Source organism: Suncus etruscus, chromosome 8 (assembly GCF_024139225.1).
Source record: "Suncus etruscus isolate mSunEtr1 chromosome 8, mSunEtr1.pri.cur, whole genome shotgun sequence".
NCBI lineage: Eukaryota > Metazoa > Chordata > Mammalia > Eulipotyphla > Soricidae > Suncus > Suncus etruscus.
This window is the reverse complement of record NC_064855.1, coordinates 23408841-23430461: the sequence shown is the minus strand read 5'-3', so window position 1 is coordinate 23430461 and position 21621 is coordinate 23408841. Positions and strand designations below refer to the sequence as shown.

The 21621-nt window shown below is 37.8% G+C and overlaps 1 protein-coding gene and 1 non-coding gene across 2 annotated transcripts in view; one reads left to right on the top strand and one right to left on the bottom strand.

Moving 5' to 3' along the window:
• The window catches only part of DDX10 (DEAD-box helicase 10), a 278266-nt gene that overhangs the window by 217840 nt on the left and 38805 nt on the right, over positions 1-21621 (top strand). Inside the window, exon 17 of the mRNA XM_049778642.1 lies at positions 13227-13363. Within this exon, the coding sequence (XP_049634599.1) occupies positions 13227-13363 (137 nt within the window). The remainder of the gene's footprint in view (positions 1-13226; positions 13364-21621) is intronic.
• LOC126016855 (5S ribosomal RNA) lies at positions 20603-20721 on the bottom strand. Its single transcript, XR_007498541.1, has one exon. It is a non-coding gene; the product is annotated as a 5S ribosomal RNA (ribosomal RNA).

The following is a 21621-nucleotide window of genomic DNA, read 5'->3' as shown; positions in this document are numbered from 1 at the left end:
ATATAAAAAATACGGGGAACAATCTGTGTTGGTGGGGATATAGTGAGAATGGAACTCTCATCCACTGCTGGTAGGAATACTACCTGGTCCAACCCCTGTGGAAAACTGTATGGCAAGTTCTCAGTAAATTCAAAACTGAGCTGCCATAGGACCCAGCAGGAAAACATCAATCCAAAAGGATGCACACCACTATTTGTTGTAGTATCAAGTAAAATAGCTAAGACTTTGTAAGTGGAGCCCAGGGCTCCAAATGAAGGATCCTCCCTCCTACCCTCCCTCCCTTTGTTTCTTATTTCCTTCCTTTCTTCCTTATTTCTTTCCTTCCCTCCCTTACTTTCCTCCCTCCCTTTCTTCCCTCCTTCCTTCCTCCCCTCCTTCCTTCCCTCCTTCCTTCCTTCCCTCCTTCCTTCCCTCCCTCCTTCCCTCCCTCCTTCCTTCCCTCCCTCCTTCCCTTCCTTTCTTCCCTCTCTCCTTTCCTCCCTCCCTTTCTTCCCTCTCTCCTTCCCTCCCTCCTTTCCTCCCTCCTTCCTTCCTTCCTTCCTTCCCTCCTTCCTTCCTTCTCTCCCTCCTTCCCTTCCTTCCTTCCTTCCCTCCTTATCTTCCTTCCTTCCTTCCTTCCTTCCTTCCTTCCTTCCTTCCTTCCTTCCTTCCTTCCTTCCTTCCTTCCTTCCTTCCTTCCTTCCTTCCTTCCTTCCTTCCTTCCTTCCTTCCTTCCTTCCTTCCTTCTCCCCGCTCCCTTCCTCTCCTGGTCGTTCTTGGATAACAATATATAGCTATGGGGATCAAACCAGGGTTGGCCACATGCAAGCTAGTGACTTAAACTCTGTATTATATATCTAGGCCCTGTTTAAATATATTAACTTTTGAAAGTCCACTGACAGGGCATTTAAACTTGGTAACTATATGAACAATGCAGCTATGAATATTCATGTGCAAATTTTTATATGGCTGTGTATTTTCAGTTCTATGTAGCCTAGGTATAGAAATACCAAATCATAGTGTAACCTTTTGTTTTTCTGTGTATTTTCAGTTCTCTATAGCCTAGATATAGAAATACCAATTTGCAGTGTAAGCTAGGATTGGAATTTCTGGATGCTTATATAACTCTTGCTTAAATTTTACTTGAACTACATGTTTTTCAAAGCAAAATATTCTTTCATCTTAAATTCCTTGTTTTATCTCTCCTTTCCTATTATTCATTAACGTTCTAATACTTTGGGGCATAGGAAGGAGAGAAAAAGAAACAGATATTGTGTTATTTTTTTATGTGCACAGTTAATTTACAACTACCCAGACAGAAATGACCAAACTCCTTGTTGGAGGTTGGCTATAAGAATACCCAAGTTTCAGCAGAAGTGACAAAAAAACGCTAACAAATTGTTAAAAGGAAAATTTTCTCGTTGAAAATTTTCATTTAGGGCCCAGAGAGATAGCACAGCGGCGTTTGCCTTGCAAACGGCCGATCCAGGACCAAAGGTGGTTGGTTTGAATCCCGGTGTCCCATATGGTCCCCCGTGCCTGCCAGGAGCTATTTCTGAGCAGACAGCCAGGAGTAACCCCTGAGCAATGCCGGGTGTGACCCAAAAACCAAAAAAAAAAAAAAAAAAAGAAAATTTTCACTTAGTAATATTTTACCTAGTGATATAAGAATGACATACAACCTTGCAAACGAAACTGCCATAGTTTGTGACTTTACCTGTGGAGGGTTGTTCTTCCCACTGCTTAGCAATTTTTCTTCATGTGCACACATTTAATGGATTTTCACATTCTGCTAGATTCATTCATAGGCATTTGTCAAAACCTGAGTTGTTTTTTTTTTTTATTTTAAGTTGCAATTATTTTTACCAAATAGGAGGCAGTGTTAATCCCTGCACAGAGTAGTTCCAAGAACTTAATGAGAGATTGGATTGAAATGGAATTCTGCTCAGGAAAGTGATAATGAATGGAACAAATCATGAAGAATGTGATAAAACCAAACATGCACATGACAAAAATCTTTTGCCGACGTTTTATTACTTTAAAGGTGTAAGTTTTGTCATGTCTTTTTCTTTTCTTTTCTTTTCTTTTCTTTTCTTTTCTTTTCTTTTGTCTTTTTCTTCCTCTGAGAAGTGACAATTTTGGTCAAAGATTAAAGTACAGGAATATGGCAAAATAGTATATGTGCCCATTTATTCTACAGCTGTTATATGATTTATTGTATTGTTGGGAACTCTCCTATCAGATGCTAACTTAATGGCTTTTGGGGTGTGTGTGTGTGTGTGTGTGTGTGTGTGTGTGTGTTTCAGTCTCAGTAGCCTGAGACAACTTTAAGAGAGACTGACTTGTTGACAAGGTTGTTGAACCAAAATCCTGCTCTCAAGGCTTTCAGGAATGAACAACCTTCTCAATCAAAACTAAAACCTTGCTTACTTGAAACCTATGTTCTTACTACCAGTTCAGTCTAGGAAGTAGTTATACCACACAATATGGGTAGGGTGGGAAATAGATTATTAAACTGAAAATTATGGCTTTTTTGCCTTCAAAATGCATTTGTTCTAAGTGCTAACAATGTCCTTTATATACTTGCATTGGTTTTGTGACTCCCTTTCTAGGTTAATTATTTCTAATCTAGGAGCAGAGAAGTAAACTGATCCTGGATAACTCTGGCATAAGCATATACTCTTGCCCACTCCCATTACTACCGAGATTGATACCTGAGCACAGAGCCAGGAGTCAGCCCTAAGAACTGCTGGCTGTGGTCCACATGCCCCCACTTAAAATAATATCTTATTTAAAATATGTTCTCTTAACATATTAGAGTGTCCACACAAACATCTTTTAGAATCTATAAAAACAATCTAACAATAACCTTCTGAATTAAGAAAATAATACTTGGGGCCAGAGAAATAGCATGGAGGTAAGGCGTTTGCCTTTCATGCAGAAGGTCAGTGGTTCGAATCCCGGCATCCCATATGGTCTCTTGTGCCTGCCGGGAGCAATTTCTGAGCATAGAGCCAGGAATAACCCCTGAGCACTGCCAGGTTACCCAAAAACCAAAAAAAGAAAAAAAAATACTTGATTATACTTGATGTTAAGATGCATCAGTATAAGGTAGTAGGAGAAATACTATAATTTAGTAGTACTGTCCAAACTTTATTCACACACACACACATTATGGAGAAGTTTTAAGGCTTGCTGATTGTGACTCTTCTAAATGTCATGAAAGGATTCTTTTGAGGGTTGTTTATTTAAGTTACAAACATTCAATTAGTACTTATGGTATTACTATGAGTTTTAACGAGTACTTAGAGTCATCTTGCATCTATTACAGTATCACAGTTGAAGATACAGAATAATTTTATCATCTTAAAATATTTTATCTTTGTTGTCTCCTTCCAGACTCAGCTTTTGGTAATTGATGATCTGTTTTGTCTGTCAAGGTCTTTTTAAATCTTCTCTATATTGACTAATTCTTATATGTAACATTTTGAATCTACCCTGTTTTGTTTGGAAAGATTAACTATTTTTTTTTGTTGTATACATTGTCCCTTTACATTGATGACTTTAATTATTCAGATTTTTATTTTTTGATTTATAAATTCATAGTCAAAGCATTATTTTGGGGGCTCCTGAGGATTAAACTTGGAACCTCAGTCATTTTTTGCACATGTTAAAGTTAGGTTTGGAGGATACAGAAGAATATTTAAGAAGGTATGACCACCAAAATTCCAGATTATACTTTCCTGTTAATAATGCTGATAAATGTTGTTTATCCCACATACTTTTATACCTTACTATGACAGAATGGGGGTAGATCATTAATGCTTAGGTTAGTAGTTTTCAGCCACTTTTCCAGTGCCAGTCCAGATGTGTAGAAAAGCCAAAACCCACTGGTTTAAGCTATCCTGGTAAGGAATTAGAAGCTCCCTGAGTTAGTCAGTTGTTTAGAGGAATTCAACTAAGCTACTAATGGAGCCCTCATTAATGTCTTGACTCATCATGAATTGAAGTGATCACTATAGTTAGAAGAATGGTCATCTGAACTTGTAATTGTATTTTATTTAATAGCTTATTTGACTATAACCTTTTCCTTTGAAAGAAATAGAACAAGAAACAAGATGGTCAATAATAGTCTAACTATTATTTAATAAAGTGTTGTGAAATTATATATAGCATTGTCAGTATCCTGTAAGGATCTATGAGGGCTCCATATATTAAGTATGCAAGTGAGTATGCAATTTAGAAAGAATAATAAGTTTTGTGCAAGGAAATTTTAGAAGAAAATTTATTTTCCCAGAAGTCCTAAGACAGAAATGCTGACTCATACTTTTCTGGCACGCTGCATTTTAGATTTTTATTGCCCTATATAAATGCTCGGTGCACAGTGTGTTGAAAAATTGTTGGATGAATATTCCAAGTTCTGAATATCTCTCCATATTGGGGATTTGCTCTCTGAGATTTTGACTTATCCATGTGCCAGGCTTTTGCCTAGCATTATTAACTATGCTCCTTTCATGTATGTATATAACACCTCTGCATGCCTCTCAGTGAGAAATTCTTCTTGTTTTGAAATGCTAAGGAAAATTAAAGAAGTATTGAGTGGAATCCACATAAGCAGTATTAGATTGAGGAGTATTGAAGCAAAAAACATGGCCTTTGCCTAGATTCTCTCACTTGTCCCTTGATATTCTCTTATCCTGAATGCCCTCTACTTCCTATGTTAGTGTTCCATGTGACTAGAGTGCAGATGTGCTTCCTTTTTCCATTCACTGTACTTGTTTCATAAATTCTGATAGTAGGAGGTCGGAGGTTCCTGAGCAGAGCCCAATAGAGTTCAGATACTTTGAGAGTGGGGCTTTTAAATGTAATTCCACCAGATTAGAGGCTACCATAGAGCAGGTATATAAATCATTATTAGGTTAGAGGTCCACACCACTGTTATAGAGCACATTTATCGCAAACCAATAGATAAGATAAAATATTCTAATTTATGTTATGACATAATTTAAAATAAAAGAGTCTGTCTTACACATTGACATTCTGATGCAGGAACCATCCTTTGTAAGCATTGCCATCACCCCTGTGGTTACTATTTGCAGGCTGATCTTAGTGGATTCATGAGCATGAAGAAAAGTAGTTTTTAATGGCCACAGTCAATAATATTTACCAGTTTGTCCAGAAAATATTTCTAGTAACAAATTCTCTCTCTCTCTCTCTCTTTCTCTCTCTCTCTCTCTCTCTCTCTCTCTCTCTCTCTCTCTCTCTCTCTCTCTCTCTCTCTCTCTCAATATATATATATATATTGCTCAAGGGTTACTCCTGGCTCTGCACTCAGGGGTCAGACTGTATAGGATGCTGGGTATAGAGCCTGGATCAGACATGTGCACAGCTGCCCACTGTTCACTGCCCACTTCAGTGCCACCTTCATAATTTCTTTCCTGTGGTTTTATGCCTGGGATTTATAGTCAAATTCATCTAAAACCAATATTACCTCTTTATTGAAGATGGTTCATCATCTCTGGCAATTAATTTTATTTCAAACGTCATAGTTGTGAAACATCTTTTCCTTGCTATCTTAGAAAGTTATCTTGATGGCCTTTTTAGTTAGAACAAATTATATTTTGATTACTTAATTTTCTCTACACTTCCTTCACAATCTACCATGTTTTTAGCCAATAAGACACACACAGTGTTTAGACAAGAAAAACAAGAGACTTCAGGCTGGGAAAAAACAGCCCAAAAGGCCAAAGTATATTTATAATATGCTGGTCCACAGCTGGTTAAACTCATTTACCTAACTTATTTTTATATCAGAAAATTTAAAAAATTTAATACTTTTTTATTAATACAAAAAAATTTTCCCCTGCACTCAGGCTTCAGCTTCAGGCAGCATTAGCTCCATAAGACACACAGACATTTTCCCCCATCTTGGGAGGGGTGTGTGTTTGTATGGTACTAAAAGTACGATACTTTCTTGTCAGTATCAGAAAGTTTATCAGGACTTTTTGGAATTTCTCATGAGATTTTGAGATTTCTAAGTAGATATTCTACTTTCACTTCCTACAGCCTGGATAACCTCTTTAAAAAATCCTAAATGAAATTAAGTGACTAAACGTTAAATATGATTATTTTATGAATGCTATATGGCATATAAAAAGATAATGCTAAAGTTTATATTCAAAATTTATTTTCTCACAGTAACTAGTAAGATATGTCTAACTGCTTCTTCAGACTTTCCACTTTACTCATTAGTAAAGTCATTAAAATTAACTTTTGTTCCTTTTATGTTCTAGACATAGGATTTGGGGTCTAATAAATCCTGTGATATATGAAGTAAATGTCTCTTTTTGTCAGAGAGGACATAGTGTATTTTCCTTCAACCCCACAGTAACCTGTCATTTTTCAGAGATGTTATAGTTATGTAACTTTTGTTTCTGCTTTTCAAAAAACTTCAGAATGTATTAAATTTTTCTCTGAGACATTTTGTGCTCTCTCAGTTTTACATTAGATTTCATTTTGTTTTCACTTTTGCTGTCCTTGTGAATAGTCTCATAAAAGAAAAAGAAATAATGGAAATACAGCATGTAAGAAGCATATTTAGACATTGGTGATGGCTTTTGTTTTCTCTTTGCCAAAGTAATTTTATACAGTATTCTGTTTTAAATTTTTTAAACTCTAAAAAGTGAACCACTAGTTTATCTTGACTTAACTATCATGGGTAAGTATATTAAACATTCGGGAAATAATATCAGTAATAAATTCAGACATAAAACAGTGGTTAAGGTCTCTACATTGCCATAAATCTAAAATAATTTGAACATTCAGGGACCAAAGCAATTGTACAACAGGTAGGGCACTTGCCTAGCATGTAGCTGGCCCTGGTTTAATCCCTGACATCCCATATGGTCCCTAAGCCCTACTAGGAGTGATTCTGAATGCAGAGCCAAGAGTAACTCCCTAACATAGCCAGGTGTGACCCAAAACCAAAAAAGAACATTTTTATTGCAGAAAATAAAATATTTTTGTGTATTTATATGCCCCTACTGTGTGCATTGATTCTTAATATAAAGTTTTCTTGCATAATCTTCTGGAGGACATTTTAAACATTACTTTCTTTAATATTTGTCTTTTTATAGGTGCTATGACACATTTCTCTTTACTGACAACAAATTATTTCCCATTAAAATGCTGATTGCATATTTTTTATGCATCTGCAATTAAGGAAAATCTTTACAAGCTTCCTTAAGTTTTAATATTATAAACTATTTTTACTTCATTCTTTAGAAATTTGGGGTAGAAATTAAGGAATTTAGAGTCACCAATAAAAAATCACATGACCAGTTTTCAATTGGTAGACTTTTTTACTTAATTAGTGCTAAATGACTATAGTAGTTATATACTCATTATATCTAGATGATAAATAGCATGTATCCCACTTTAATATTTTACGAGTTGGGTAACTATTCATTACGTATTTATTAAGAACTGCTCTGTGCTTTTTTTATTTACTGTATTCAAGAGACTTACATGACTTTGCTCCCAAAGATTCACTGACCATTACATGGTGCAGACATTGACTAATGAGTTCATTCTAAGCAGTTCCCTGAATACAAACCTACAGGAAGTCTTACTAGGATAACAATGTTTATTGTATTATATCTGGTTCACCTGGTTTATTGTATTATGTCTGGTTCACCATCTGGTTAATGGTGGAATATAATGCAAAACTCTTGAACAAGGGTTTGAAAAGATAACTAGGGTGCTAGCTTTGTATGCAATGACTAGGATTCAATCCTCAGCATACCAAATGGTCTCCTAATCTCTGTCAGGAATAATCCCTGAACTCAGAACCAGGATTAAGCCCTGAGTACAGCAGATGTGGCCCCAAAACAAAACAAATCCTTGAACAAGAGATTTGAAGAGGGCTTGAGTAGGTAAGTTTGCCTTGCACATGCCTGATTGGATTTCAACACCTAGTATATTTTGTCTTCCAACTCCCTGCCAGGAGTCATCCTGAATACAGAGTTAGAACCAGAGGTAAGCCTTGAGCACTATGGAGTTTGACTCAAGGACACCCTCCCCCAAAAAACAGTTTTGGAGACCATCCACATTAGTAACTGTAGCGGTAATTGGAGAGGGTGTGTTCTACAGCTCTTGTGTCTCTTCTTTTGATTGTTCCTCTTTCCTTTATACTAAACTGGGACTTGAGAATAAAGAACTTTCTGAGTTCTGTGAGTCATTGTTGAATATTACTGAGCGTGAGAGTTATGAGAACTGAATTGTAGACTATTACACAGAGCTTGAGGATTTCCTTTGTGGTTGGCATCTCAATTGTGGGCATTTATATGGGACTGCACCCTTCCTCTGTGGAGTCTGTGCTAACTACAGTTTTGGCACTGAGTTCAATATTGAATACTCATTTAGTAGAAAAAAATTGGTGTGGAAAAAGATACTTGTTGTTGGAAAACACAACATGGTAAGTGAAAGGCACAAAAGATCATTCCATAAGAGAAGTGTCAGGTATAAAAACTCCTGGGCTGTGAAAGAACTTGACTTGTCCTGAGATCTGAAATGAAGTGACTTTTAAAGAGCTATAAGTACTTTACATCAGATTAGAAACTCACATAAACAGAATTGGAGGGATCAGAAAGGCATTTTGGTTTCTCTGAGGTTCATTGGGAAGCTGGTACAATACTTCACCAAAGAATGTAGAAACTTGGGGATGGAGTAGTAAAAGTGGAGTTGGATATACAAGATGACTTAGAAATCCTCCTTGTAGTTTAGTTTGGTTGATTTTTTTGATTTCTGGGCCACACCCAGCAATGTTCTGGGGTTATTTCTGGCTTTGCATTCAGGAATCATTCCTGGCAGTGCTAGAGGACCATAGTGCCAGGAATTTGATCCAGGTCATTTGAATGAAAAGCCAACACTACCTACTTTACTATCTATCATTTTAGCCTCCCAGTGTGCTCAGGGGTTACTCCTGGCTCTACACTCAGGAATCGTACCTGGCAGGCTTGAGGAACCATATGAGATACTGGGGATTGAACTTTGGTAGGATATATACAAGGCAAATTTCCTACGCACTTACCCATACCCTATAGTTTTATGTACCATTGAAAATATGCTTGTTTCTGGAGAAATACATAACAGACAGCAAATACAAAGCTTTAATGGTAAAAACAGATTGGTTTTCAGTCTCCAAGTAGCAGATACCACAAGGTTGAAAAACATTATGGCCATGTTTATATGACCTGAATCAACTTAGTCTGCTGAATTACTTATGTTTCTTAACATTAAAAATGAGAAGAATTGGGACTGGAGTGATAGCACAGCCTTGCACACGGCTTACCCAGGACAGACCTTGGTTCAAATTCCAGCATTCCATATGGTCCCTCAAGCCTGTCAGGAGTGACTTCTGAGCACAGAGCCAGCAGTAACCTCTGAGCGCCACCGGGTGTGACCCAAAAAACTAGACAGACATAAAGAAAGAGAGAGAGAGAGAGAGAGAGAGAGAGAGAGAGAGAGAGAGAGAGAGAGAGAGAGAGAGAGAATTCTTTTCTCTTCCTGCTTTACAGGGCTTGATGATTAGGTAAGGTAATATATACATATATATTAGAGTATTCTGTTAATGTGTAATGTAAATCTCTCCTCAGCTATATTTCTACATTAAAACAAAAATGAAAACCAAAATACAACTAGTCAGGTAACTTATTTTCTGTTATTTTCATCTGTCCTAGTTATAATTGGGTCTTCTAAAGAAGTATTTCAGGAAGCAATTTCTATTTTAAATGAAAAATGTCCTCAGGATTTCTGAAATGTATTTCAGGAAAACCAGTTCACAGAGGTGACCCTGATCTCTCTCTGTGTAAACTACTTTGTAAAAAAAAATTTTTTTTTGGTTTGGTTTTTGATTTTTGGACCACACCCAGTGTTGCTCAGGAGTTGCTCCTGGCTCTGCACTTAGAATTTGCTCTCCGCAGGCTCAGGGGACCATATGGAATGCCAGGGATGACACCCAGGTCTGCCTCGGGTCAGCAGCATGTAAGGCCAGTTTCCCTACCACTGTGCTTTATCAGTCTTAAGAGCAGAGTATTATGTTTGACAGAGGGGTTCATGCTTTATTTTGAGCTATTGGCAAGGGATGAAGGAAAAGAGATCAGTTGATCCAGAGGAACCTTTATAAATCACACCTTCGGGGAAATCTACGGAACTTGGTTTTCCTTAATTGCTATGTAACAGGCAAGATCAGTTTGTTTTTAACTAATATCTTTATTTAAGTACCATGATTACAGACATGTTTGTAGTTAGGGTTCGGTCATAAAAAGAAAACCCCCTTCACCAGTGCAACATTGCCATCACCAATGCCCCCCGTGCCCCTCCTTCCCCACCCCATTGCCTGTTTACTACAGGCATACTACTTCTACTTCTCTTACAAATTACCATTGTCATGATAGTTGTTAGTGTAGTTATTTCTCTAACTGCTCTCACCACTCTTTGTGGTAACCTTCAGACCCTGGGCCAGTCCTTCCAGCCCTCATTTCTATTGTCTCTATTGTCTCTGTGTAAAAGACAATAATGTCTTTTATTTTTCTTAAATACCATAGATGAGTGAGACTATTCTGTGTCTATCTCTCTACTTCTGAATTATTTCATTCAGCATAAAAGTATACATGTTCATCCATGTATAGGAAAATTTCATGACTTCATCTCTCCTGATGGCTGCATAATATCATTCTGTATATGTACTACAGTTTCTTTAGCCTGCTGTCGGGAATTTGTTTTGTTTTGTTTCATTTTTTTCCAGATTCTGGCTATTGTAAATAGAGCTGCTATAAATAATGGGATGCAGAAGGCATACTTTTATTTAGTTTTTGTGTTCTTAGGGTATATTCCTAGTGTGGTCTAGCTGGATCATATGGGAACTCAATTTCCAGTTTTTTGAGGAATCTCCATATTGTTTTCCATAAAGGCTGGACTAGACAGCATTTCCACCAGCAGTGAATGAGAGTTCCTTTCTCCCCACATCCCCATCAGCACTGATTTTTTTTTTTTTTGTGATGTGTGCTAGTCTCTGTGGCATGAGATGGTACATCATTGTTTTTATCTGCATCTCCCTGATGATTAGTGATGTAGAGCATTATTTCATGTACCTTTTGGCTATTTGTATTTTTCTTTCAGAAATTGTCTGTTCATTTTTCCCCCATCCCCTTTTTTTTGGGGGGGGCACACCGATGACGCTCAGTGGTTACTCCTGGCTATGCGCTCAGAAATCGCTCCTGGCTTGGGGGACCCTATGGGACACTGGAGAATCAAACTGCAGTCCATCCGTCCATCCTAGGTTAGCACGTAGCAAGGCAAAGGCCCTACTGCTTGCGCCACCACTTTGACCCCTAGATTGTCTCACTTATAATTTATTATTTTATTATAAATCATTATTGGGAATCACTTTATAACAAATGCTATCAGTACATTTTAAATAATATATAGTTAAAATATAGTTCATTGAAGTATTCTACTTTTTAATTTTATTAATTTTTGTTTTATATGTAATGGGGAGTGGTGTCACACCCAGCAGTGTCCAAGGCATACTCCTGGCTCTGTTCTCAGAGATCACTATGTCTCTCTGGCCCTGTTCATTTCTAATACGTCACTAAATATAATTCACAGTAGCGAAAGTTCTTTTGAGCCCTACTTTACTTTTCTTGTATATTGATGTATTATGACTAAGAAATTTTGAGAATTCTTTTAAGTGTGCTTTACATGAATCATACTGGAAAATTGGAAGTAGGAGACTAGTGTTCTAGTGTATAGAACATTTAGTTTTGTTGATGGTCTGATTATTTCAAATATTTTCCCAAAGAAAAGCTGTCAGGTGTGCTGCTTATTGCTTTCCAAGGCAGCCTTCTTAAACCCTGCTTCTGCTATTTGTTTCCAGACTTTTTCTTTTTAGCAGGGACTTTACCAGGAGAGCAATGAGTCTTTTGTGTGGCATCTAATCTTGATTTTCTTTACTTCCATCTCCATTCATTGTGGTCTGAGTTTATTATGGATGTGGCTGAAAAATGTTTCTGAGAATTTCTGTAGCAGGCTTTTTAGTAACCTGTTATGCTCTGTTGAGTTACTCAGTTTCTGAGAAAGAATATTAAATGTTTAAAATCAAAGAATCACTGGAGTTGATGTGTGAGGAAGATGGTGTGAGGAAGAATTATAGTGGTGGTAACAGAGAAACTCATCCAGGATTCTTCTTCTAGTTCTACTTATCATCTGTTAAATACAAGTGGTGGCACTTATGTTTCTTATTTACTATGTGTAAAAACCATTCTGTCAGAAATAAATGTGTTATAAAGGAGCTTCATTACATAAATGTGTAAACTTTTATTATTGTTCTTGTTTGTTTTTTGTTTTGGAGCCACACCTAATGGTGCTAGGAGTTACTCTCCTGGCTCTGCACTGAGAAATTACTCTTGGCAGGCTTAGAGGACCATATGGAATACTAGAGATTAAACCTGCGTTGGCATGGAAACACCCTACCCACTGTGCTATAACTCTATCCACCAGAGTTTTTTGTTTTTATCTGGGAGGGGTCACACCCGGTGACGCTCAGGGATTACTACTTGTTATGCATTCAGAAATCGCTTCCGGCTTTGGGGACCGTATGGGATGCTGGAGATCGAGTCGTGTGAAAGGCAAACGCCCTAAAGCTGCACTAATACTCTGGCCCCGGAGATTTTTTTTTAATTTTAATTACTACATTGCATTAGTTTTTTGGCAAAAACAAACTACCATAAATAAATAATTGGAAAAGTCCTCTTGCTTACCTGTATAGCGTAACTAGATAGTATCCCCTCTCTTCAAGGGTTACCACTTCCCAAAACTGTGTAAAATGGAACCCCTTACATTATTCTGAGTAACTGCTACTTATATTTGGATTTAGAAGGTGCTTCACTATTAACTTACTCATGTATAGATCTGATACCTTAAAACTGATAATATGCTCATAAATTGATCAGACAAATGTTTCTGTATTGTCTGTTTCTGTATTCTGTCACCTAATATTTTTAGTAGTTTTGAAACTTCTGTGTATGTGGACAAGAACACTAAAACCACATTATACTTTAATTTTTGTGCTTTGAATTCAAACCTTCTAAATAAGATTCTAATTAGAGGGTATTATCTGAGTCTATAAATCTGACTTATTCATTAGGTCTCTTAGTGATAATTTTTCTTGTATTTATTTCCTCTAGGCCAAAGAAGAAGAGGAAGCCTTTTTGGATTGGAGTGATGATGATGATGATGGATTTGATCCTAGCACACTTCCAGATCCAGATAAATACAGAAGCTCTGACGAATCAGATAGTGAAGATACAGAGGATAAAACTCGGTATGTTTTTATCATTGGCAGTATTGACTATATGGGTCTTTTTTAAACAAACTCGCAGAATGTATAGACACAACCATATCACAAATATATCATCTTATGCTTATACCTTCTTTGATGCTGTAAATTATTTCCATAATTCTAGTTAACAAATGCAAGGGTGATATAAAAATTCTATTTTCTTTAGCTTTATAGAAACTTCTTTCTCATTTATTTATGCTTAAATATTTGCTGCATTGTAGTATATTCAATACAGATGCTTTTAGTTTGATATGCTGTCAAAGGGACTCTGTTGAAAGTGTTAAAAATTCTATGAATTTTAGAAAATTGTAGTTTATACCTTTACTACTTTGATATACAATTAACAAAAACATTAATAGAAATCTTATATAAATAGAGCTAGATACATTATTTCAGCTTATAAATCTTTCATTTTATGCTAAAGATCAGAGAAAATAAAATGAGTTAAATAATAGTTTGACTTGTTCAACATTTGTTTTCAGAATACTGTGTGTTATATTAAATGAAAATTCAGGGCAATTTTGGAACCAGAGAGGTGATATAAGGGATAAGGTGTATACTTTGCACGTAACTGACTGCTGATGAATATCTGGCACCACATAGCTTCTTGAGCGTCACTGAATGTGGCCCTGGGAGCCCCTCAGCAGCACCAGGGTGAGTGGTCTGGGTGATTTGTCACACTGCAAATCCCGACTAACTCCACATCTTCAGACTCTCACATCAGTTGGTTGAATATTACCAGGAAGGGCCCCCAGGTCTGCGAGCACTATTTGGGGAGCCCACATCCTTCCACAAAAAATAAATTCAGGATTTAGACCTTCGTTGACATTGTAAATCAATGTACATAGTATCATAGTGTGTACATAGGCAGAGGGAGGTACTAATGACAATTGAAATTAATATGATTGGAGGAAAGAGGAGCTTAAGACATCTCTCAACTGCTTACTTGGAGTTTGCAGTTGGATAAATAATGCCACAGAGTTATAATTTTGGTATTAAAAATGACATTATGAAAGATTTCAAAAATGATTATTTCCTTTCTTAGGAGAAAATGCTACAGGGGGAAGTTATTTCAGAATTATTCTTCATTTTAATCTATAGTCATTTAAACATGAAGTTTTTTATAGTAGACAAAGTCACTTATTAAAGAATAGTCTTCCTAGATGGCCCTGAAAACATTTGGACAGTCGGGCAGTGGGCTTAATAATAACACTTTAAATATTTGCAGCCTGGTTAGTCTAATTTTAAAAGGAAAGATGCACCATAGGTAAAATAATTTGGTTAGGATTTAGAAAACTATACAAAAGTTTGCTATCAGAGTTGAAGAACTTAGGTTTAATGCATATGCCTGATTTTTATAAATTGACCTTTAAAGCTAAATATGAGTTCTTTTCTTTAGAAAGAGCCTTGGTGCTATTGTTGAGAGTTACCAAGCTATTGGTATGATTAAAGTTTGTTGCTCCTTCTGTTCCTGCATAAATGAATGTCCCTCTTTCCAAGTAGTGTATTGGAATTTTTATTTTGATAAATGTGCTGTAACTTAACACTTAAGGCTTCATATCAATAGCCTCCAAATGTTTCTGTAATTTTACTCTTTGACAGGGACATTAATTGGTTTTTAACTTGTTTTGCAGCCATCTTTTGTATGTCTAACGTTATCTTTAAAGGGTTAACCTTTGAAGTCATTTGCAAAATGTTAGTAATTCTTCTGTATCTGATCCCTAAGGATTTTCTCCAAACAGTTTTGCTGATTTTGGGTCATCATTAATCAGTGTACAACAGATAGTTCTTTTCATCTTCTGGCATTTCTTTTATTCACAGTGACATTTCCCTGCTACCAACTAGTTAATATGACTTGTTTTCTAATAGCCTCGTGTATCCCATGATACAAAGTCTATAATTTCCTTGTAGGCTTTGAAAAATGTCTTTTGTACCGGTACTTCTAGCTCCAGCCACTGTTCTTATCCCAAATATTAATGTTATAGGCACATTAAAAAGAGCCTGAGGGGCCGGAGAGATAGCATAGAGGTAGGACATTTGCCTTGCATGCAGAAGGATGGTGGTTCGAATCATTGTATCCCATATGGTCCCCTGAGCCTGCCAGGAGCGACTTCTGAGCATAGAGCCAGAAGTAACCCCTGAGTGCAGCCGGGTGTGACACAAAAAACAAAAGAGAGAGAAGACTCTGAAATATTTTAATTGATTACTGATGAAAATTTATAGAGCAAACAAAGAATTATAATTATAAAAAACTCAAAATAGTTCCAGTCCCAACAACAGTAGATGATGGAATAGGAAGAATCCAATTTTAGGTAATGTTGTGGGGATGGACAAAAAGTGGAAGTATCTTGACATTCCAAAGCATCTTAGGCAAAAATTAAGATAGAAAATATTTAAGCATTACATGAAAACTAAGAGTTTTATTTCCAGGTAAAGTTTTTGTTGTTTACACTTGATCTTAGCCAAAAGGCTGAGAAGTGATTAGTTGTTCTTTTAATATAAATTAAAGCATCCTAGAGTTAGTGTGGGGATGGTGAGGCCTGGTTTCTGCTGCCCCTTAAGCCCAAGGGTCTAAAAATTGCCAGGGTGAGGACAGAGAGATTCACAAAGCAGTCATATGAAGTTCCAGGAGTCAACCAGCTTTATTTCACGGTCCTAACTTAACATATACATTTCCTCACATGGCTCTATGCTAAGCCTTTTCCTAGCAGCTACTTCTCTACTCCTTCTGGCTCTCTCTGCCTCTGTCTCCCTTTCAGCTGCATTTCCAGGCTTCCTTGCTGACTAACTCCATTTGCTGATGCTACTGCTGCTGCTGAATTGCTGATACTGAATCTGATGCTGAATCTCTCTGTTGAATTTCGCTGTTGATTCTTGCTTCTGCCACACTTTTCTCTCTAGTCTAACTCTACTTCTTAATCCCTCTCTCCCCCATGCAGACTCCTCTACCCGCACATTCCAGGTGTGGGCAGTTCTGATCATTCAGGTGTAATAAATAAGTTGGGGGAAGAGATACCCACAGCTAGTACTTGAATTAGCAGAGATCAAAAGGAATTAGTAGACTTTTCTTAAAATTGAAGAAAATATATCAGTCAGGACTGAATTCCTTTAGTATATTTAACAGCTTTGGTTTTGTCTAAAAACGGCGATGATATGCTTCAATCTTCTTCATTAGAAATGAAGAAGCCATCAAGGGATTTAGGCCTGTGATCAAGATATAAAATAAGGATGGATCAGTGTGATTAGTCTAAATCAAATATATCATAGTTCAATCACTCCAATCAAATTATAAAGACATCCTGTATGGCTAAAGAGCTATAATATAGGGATTAAGGGATCTGTAACCTCTAACACTAGCACCATTCAACTAGGATATCCGGAAAAATCTTCAGACATTGCCAGGTATCCCTTGGAAAGCAAAATCCTACTTGAGAAAACCCCTGGACCCCATGTGATTAGTTAACCCCATGCCTCATCCAGGGTAGGTTTTTGTCTGTATTCCTATCCAGTTAACCCTAGCAGTTCATTTTCATATAACCCCAGAAACTCAGGACAGCTCAATCTATTATTTGGGATTGCCTGCTTTGGTATGTATCAGGGTTAGGTCCTTGACAGCACAGAAAGTTAATAAGCAAGCAGCTTGAAAACTAAGGCAGGATTTTTTTTTTTTTTTTTTTTTTGGTTTTTTGGGCCACACCCGGTAATGCTCAGGAGTTACTCCTGGCTATGTGCTCAGAAGTTGCTCCTGGCTTGGGGGACCATATGGAACACCGGGGGATCGAACCGCCGTCCGTCCAAGGCTAGCACAGGCAAGGCAAGCACCTTACCTTTAGCGCCACCGCCCGGCCCCCTAAGGCAGGATTTTTAAGATAAGTAATAGTCTGCATGTGACATTTCTTTTTGTAATCAAAGTTTTATTTATCTGACTTCCCCTTCACTTTTACGTACCTATGATAATGAATAAAGATATATATATATAAAATTAACAAAAAATTTTTAATAAGAGAAAATCATTCAGGACCCAAAGAGATAGTGTCTATACGGTGCTTGCCTTGCTTGCAGCTGACCCTGTTCAATCCTGGGCAGCACACCTGGTCCCAAGTTCTACCAGAAGTGATCCCTGAGGATAGAGCCAATACTAAACCCTGACCACAGCTGGAAAGGAGGGGACTCAAATGTAAATTCATACATACTGGAATTCTGCTGCCACCCTCTGCTGTAAGCGTCTTGCGTCTCAGCAATTCTACTGGGTCATAGTCCTTTCACGAGAGGAAAACGAGTAACACGAGCGGCCAAATATGAAATATGAAACAAATGAAACCACACAGAGAATGTGGGGTCAACATGTTTCTGGCAGGAGTGCGACAAGTTTAATTTTTTAGAGCAGGGGAATTTATAGGGGTAAAATTAGCCACAGGTGAAGAATAATTGTAATCACAAAGCCTAGTACAACAATAACAATACCTAAGCTATGGGTGTGACTGTAAAAATTCTAAGTTACTAGAGAGAAGGTCACAACTCAAGGTTACTTTAAATGCAAAATCAGGATTAGGAGGAAGTAGGGAATATCTAGAAACTTGATCTTTCTAGGCTGGACTCTATAGTTTTAGAGGTTAAGTGAAGGGAGGAACCAAATCCCCAAGAATGAGCTTCCCTATTTCTAAAGGAGGGTCAATAGTCAAGATCTGCATCCTGGTTATGTCCTTGATTACCAGAAACTGCAGTTGCAAAGAGAAAAATTGTCTTTGCTTTTAGGGCTGACTATATCCAGGGGGTTCTCAAACTTTGGTGCTGGAATTTCTAAGCCAAATTATTTGATAGAGGCTATTATTTTGCCTGATATATACAAAGGAGAGATAGTCAAATACTGGCTGAAAATGTAATGCCAGGCGTCTCTTTGGAAATTCCTCAACCATCCACGCAGGGGAAAAAGGTGTCCACAGCAGGCCTTTTGAGGAACCCCATGGGGGCTAAATTAGTTCTAGCCACCAGGAAAATCTGAGGATACATCTGGGGGGCTGAGCCCCCCTAAAAGGTTAGGTATGCCCTGGCAACCCTCTTTATTAGTAGTACCTGTTATCTTGTTTGCTTTACTTGGGATTTATATTTTTTTATTTTGTCTCATATAAATGTGACTAGATACGTAGTAATGTGAGCGTTGTCAGTTTTGTAAGGTTCTTTTTTTTTTTTTTTTTGGTTTTTGGGTCACACCTGGCAGCGCTCAGGGGTTACTCCTGGCTCCAAGCTCAGAAATTGCTCCTAGAAGGCTCAGGGGACCATATGGGATGCCGGGATTCGAACCAATGACCTTCTGCATGAAAGGCAAACACCTTACCTCCATGCTATCTCTCTGGCCCCAGTTTTGAAGGATTCTTCTGCATGCTCGCACATTTTCTATGATGCCCTGTTTCTAGCCTCTGCTTTAGCCCCATTAGGTTCTAGGAATGAATTTGCATTTTCTTTCCTTTTTTTATATTTTATTTAAACACCTTGATTACATATATGATTGTGTTTGGGTTTCAGTCATGTAAAGAACACCACCCATCATCAGTGCAACATTCCTATCACCAATGTCCCAAATCTCCCTCCTCCCCACCCAACCCCCGCCTGTACTCTAGACAGGCTTTCTATTTCCCTCATACATTCTCATTATTAGAATAGTTCAAAACGTAGTTATTTCTCTAACTAAACTCATCACTCTTTGTAGTGAGCTTCATGAGGTGAGCTGTAACTTCCAGCTCTTTTCTCTTTTGTGTCTGAAAATTATTATTGCAAGAATGTCTTTTATTTTTCTTAAAACCCATAGATGAGTGAGACCATTCTGCGTTTTTTTCCCCTCTCTCTCTGACTTATTTCACTCAGTATAATACCATATTTTCCGGCGTATAAGATGACTTTTGAGGGGCCAGGTAGGTGGCGCTGGAGGTAAGGTGTCTGCCTTGCAAGCGCTAGCCAAGGAAGGACCACAGTTCGATCCCCCGGCATCCCATATGGTCCCCCCAAGCCAGGGGCGATTTCTGAGTACATAGCCAGGAGTAACCCCTGAGCATCAAATGGGTGTGGCCCAAAAACCAAAAAAAAAAAAAAAAAAAAAGATGACTTTTGAAACAAAAAAAAGTCAACCGAAAATCGGGGGTCGTCTTATACGCCGAGTATATCCTGAAAAATGTTTCAATATGCCGCTAAACGAAACAAAAAATAAATCAGGCCACAGAGTTTCCAAATCTCTTTCTTGGGGGCTCCCAAACAGTACTCAGGAGATCTGGGGGCCACTTCTGGCAAAACCCAGCTAACCGTGTTGGTGGTTCAGTGCTAGGGTCCAAGGATGGGGTGTTGTTTGGTTTATATAGTGGGTAATTGCCAGAAAACGTGCCTATGATAAGGGACCAAACACTGCAAGGCTGCTCAGACCGCCTCTCTAACTCAGCCAATCCAAGCAGGCTTTTTATGCATTCAAATTAGACAATGTTTTGGACCCGAATCTACTCTGTAAAAAGCCTGCTCAGATTGGCCAGAGTCAGAGAAGAAGTCTATTACAGTATAACCTTTGAACCTTTGCTTGTTGTGATTGGCTCACTGTGGTACATAAAGTTGCAGCACAGGAACATTCTGTCTGATACAGCGAATATAGGCCTAAACCTATGTTTTAACTGCAAAATTAGGGGGTCGTCTTATACGCCCAGTCGTCTTATATGCCAGAAAATACTGAAGATTCCATATATATCCATATACATTCATGACTTCATCTCTCCTGAGAGCTGCATAATATTCCATTGTGTATATGTACCACAGTTTCTTTAGTCATTCGTCTGTTGAAGGACATTTTGATTGTTTCCAGAGTCTTGCTATGGTAAATAGTGCTGCAATGAATATAGGTGTAAGGAAGGGATTTTTGTGTTGTATTTTTGTGTTCCTAAGAGTGGTATAGCTGGATCATATGGGAGCTCAATTTCCAGTTTTTGGAGGAATCTCCATATCGCTTTCCATAAAGGTTGAACTAGGCGGCATTCCCACCAGCAGTGGATAAGAGTTCCTTTCTCTCCACATCCCCACCAACACTGTTTGTTCTCATTCTTTGTGATGTGTGCCAATCTCTGGGGTGTGAGGTGGTACCTCATAGTTGTTTTGATTTGCATCTCCCTGATGATTAGTGATGTGGTACATTTTTTCATGTGTCTTTTGGCCATTTGTATTTCTTCTTTGTTCTTTTTTTTTTTTTTAAGCCTACAGTACCTGGTATTCCCAGGCGGTCTCCCATCCAAGTACTAACCAGGCCCAACCCTGCTTAGCTTCCGAGATCAGACGAGATCGGGTGCATTCAGAGTGGTATGGCCGTATAGAGTTTACTGTTATGGAACAAGATACTTCAATTAAAAAATGATCTTAAAACAGATATAACTAGTATGGAAAAATTTCTTTGGCCATTTCTTCTATGAATTTCTTTTTTTTTTTTTCAAGTGGGAATCACCCATCCATTCTCAGCCTGAATAATGCTTTTGTGTCTCTCCATGGAAAAGTAATCTCCTCAGTAGGAACTGAGCAAAGGACAGTTGGACAATGATGAACAATTTATGCTCCTTACCAAGGTTTGATAGGATTTTAAAGACTTTGAAAATAAAATACAATACAATGCACAAGCCAGTAATTTTAATTTTTATTTAAATAAAATTGAGAGGGGGCATACCTGGTGGTGTTAAGGCTAACTTCTGGCTCAGCACTCGAGGATCACTCTTGGTGAGCTTGTGGAGGCCATCTGAGATGCCATATGTTGAACCCAGGTCAGCCACACGCACAAGGCAAGTGTCCTACTTGCTATACTGCTCTAGCAAACTTTAGGACATCCATACTTGTATATTCATTACCACAACCAAACTCCAGAACTTTTTCATTACCCCCAAAAGAAAACCCATACCTTAAATTAACAATCACTCCTCACTTCCCCTTCCTAAAGTCCCTGCAGTCACTAATCTACTTTCTGTCTTTGTGGATTTATCTATTCTGGACATTTTAATAAGCAGAAACATAAAATAAAAAATGTGTCTCTCCATTCTCCTCAGCTCAGTGCACAGTGGCAGCAGAATGTAAACTATCCTCAGTTCTCTGTAGAACATTGAGAATTGTCATCTAACACTAACATTCTGAAGAGATTATAAAGTACAAGATCCAATTCCTTTAAGTTAGCCTGACAAAAAGATTCTTACTTAGAAGAAGGTCCCAGGACAGAGAACACTGTGACCTTG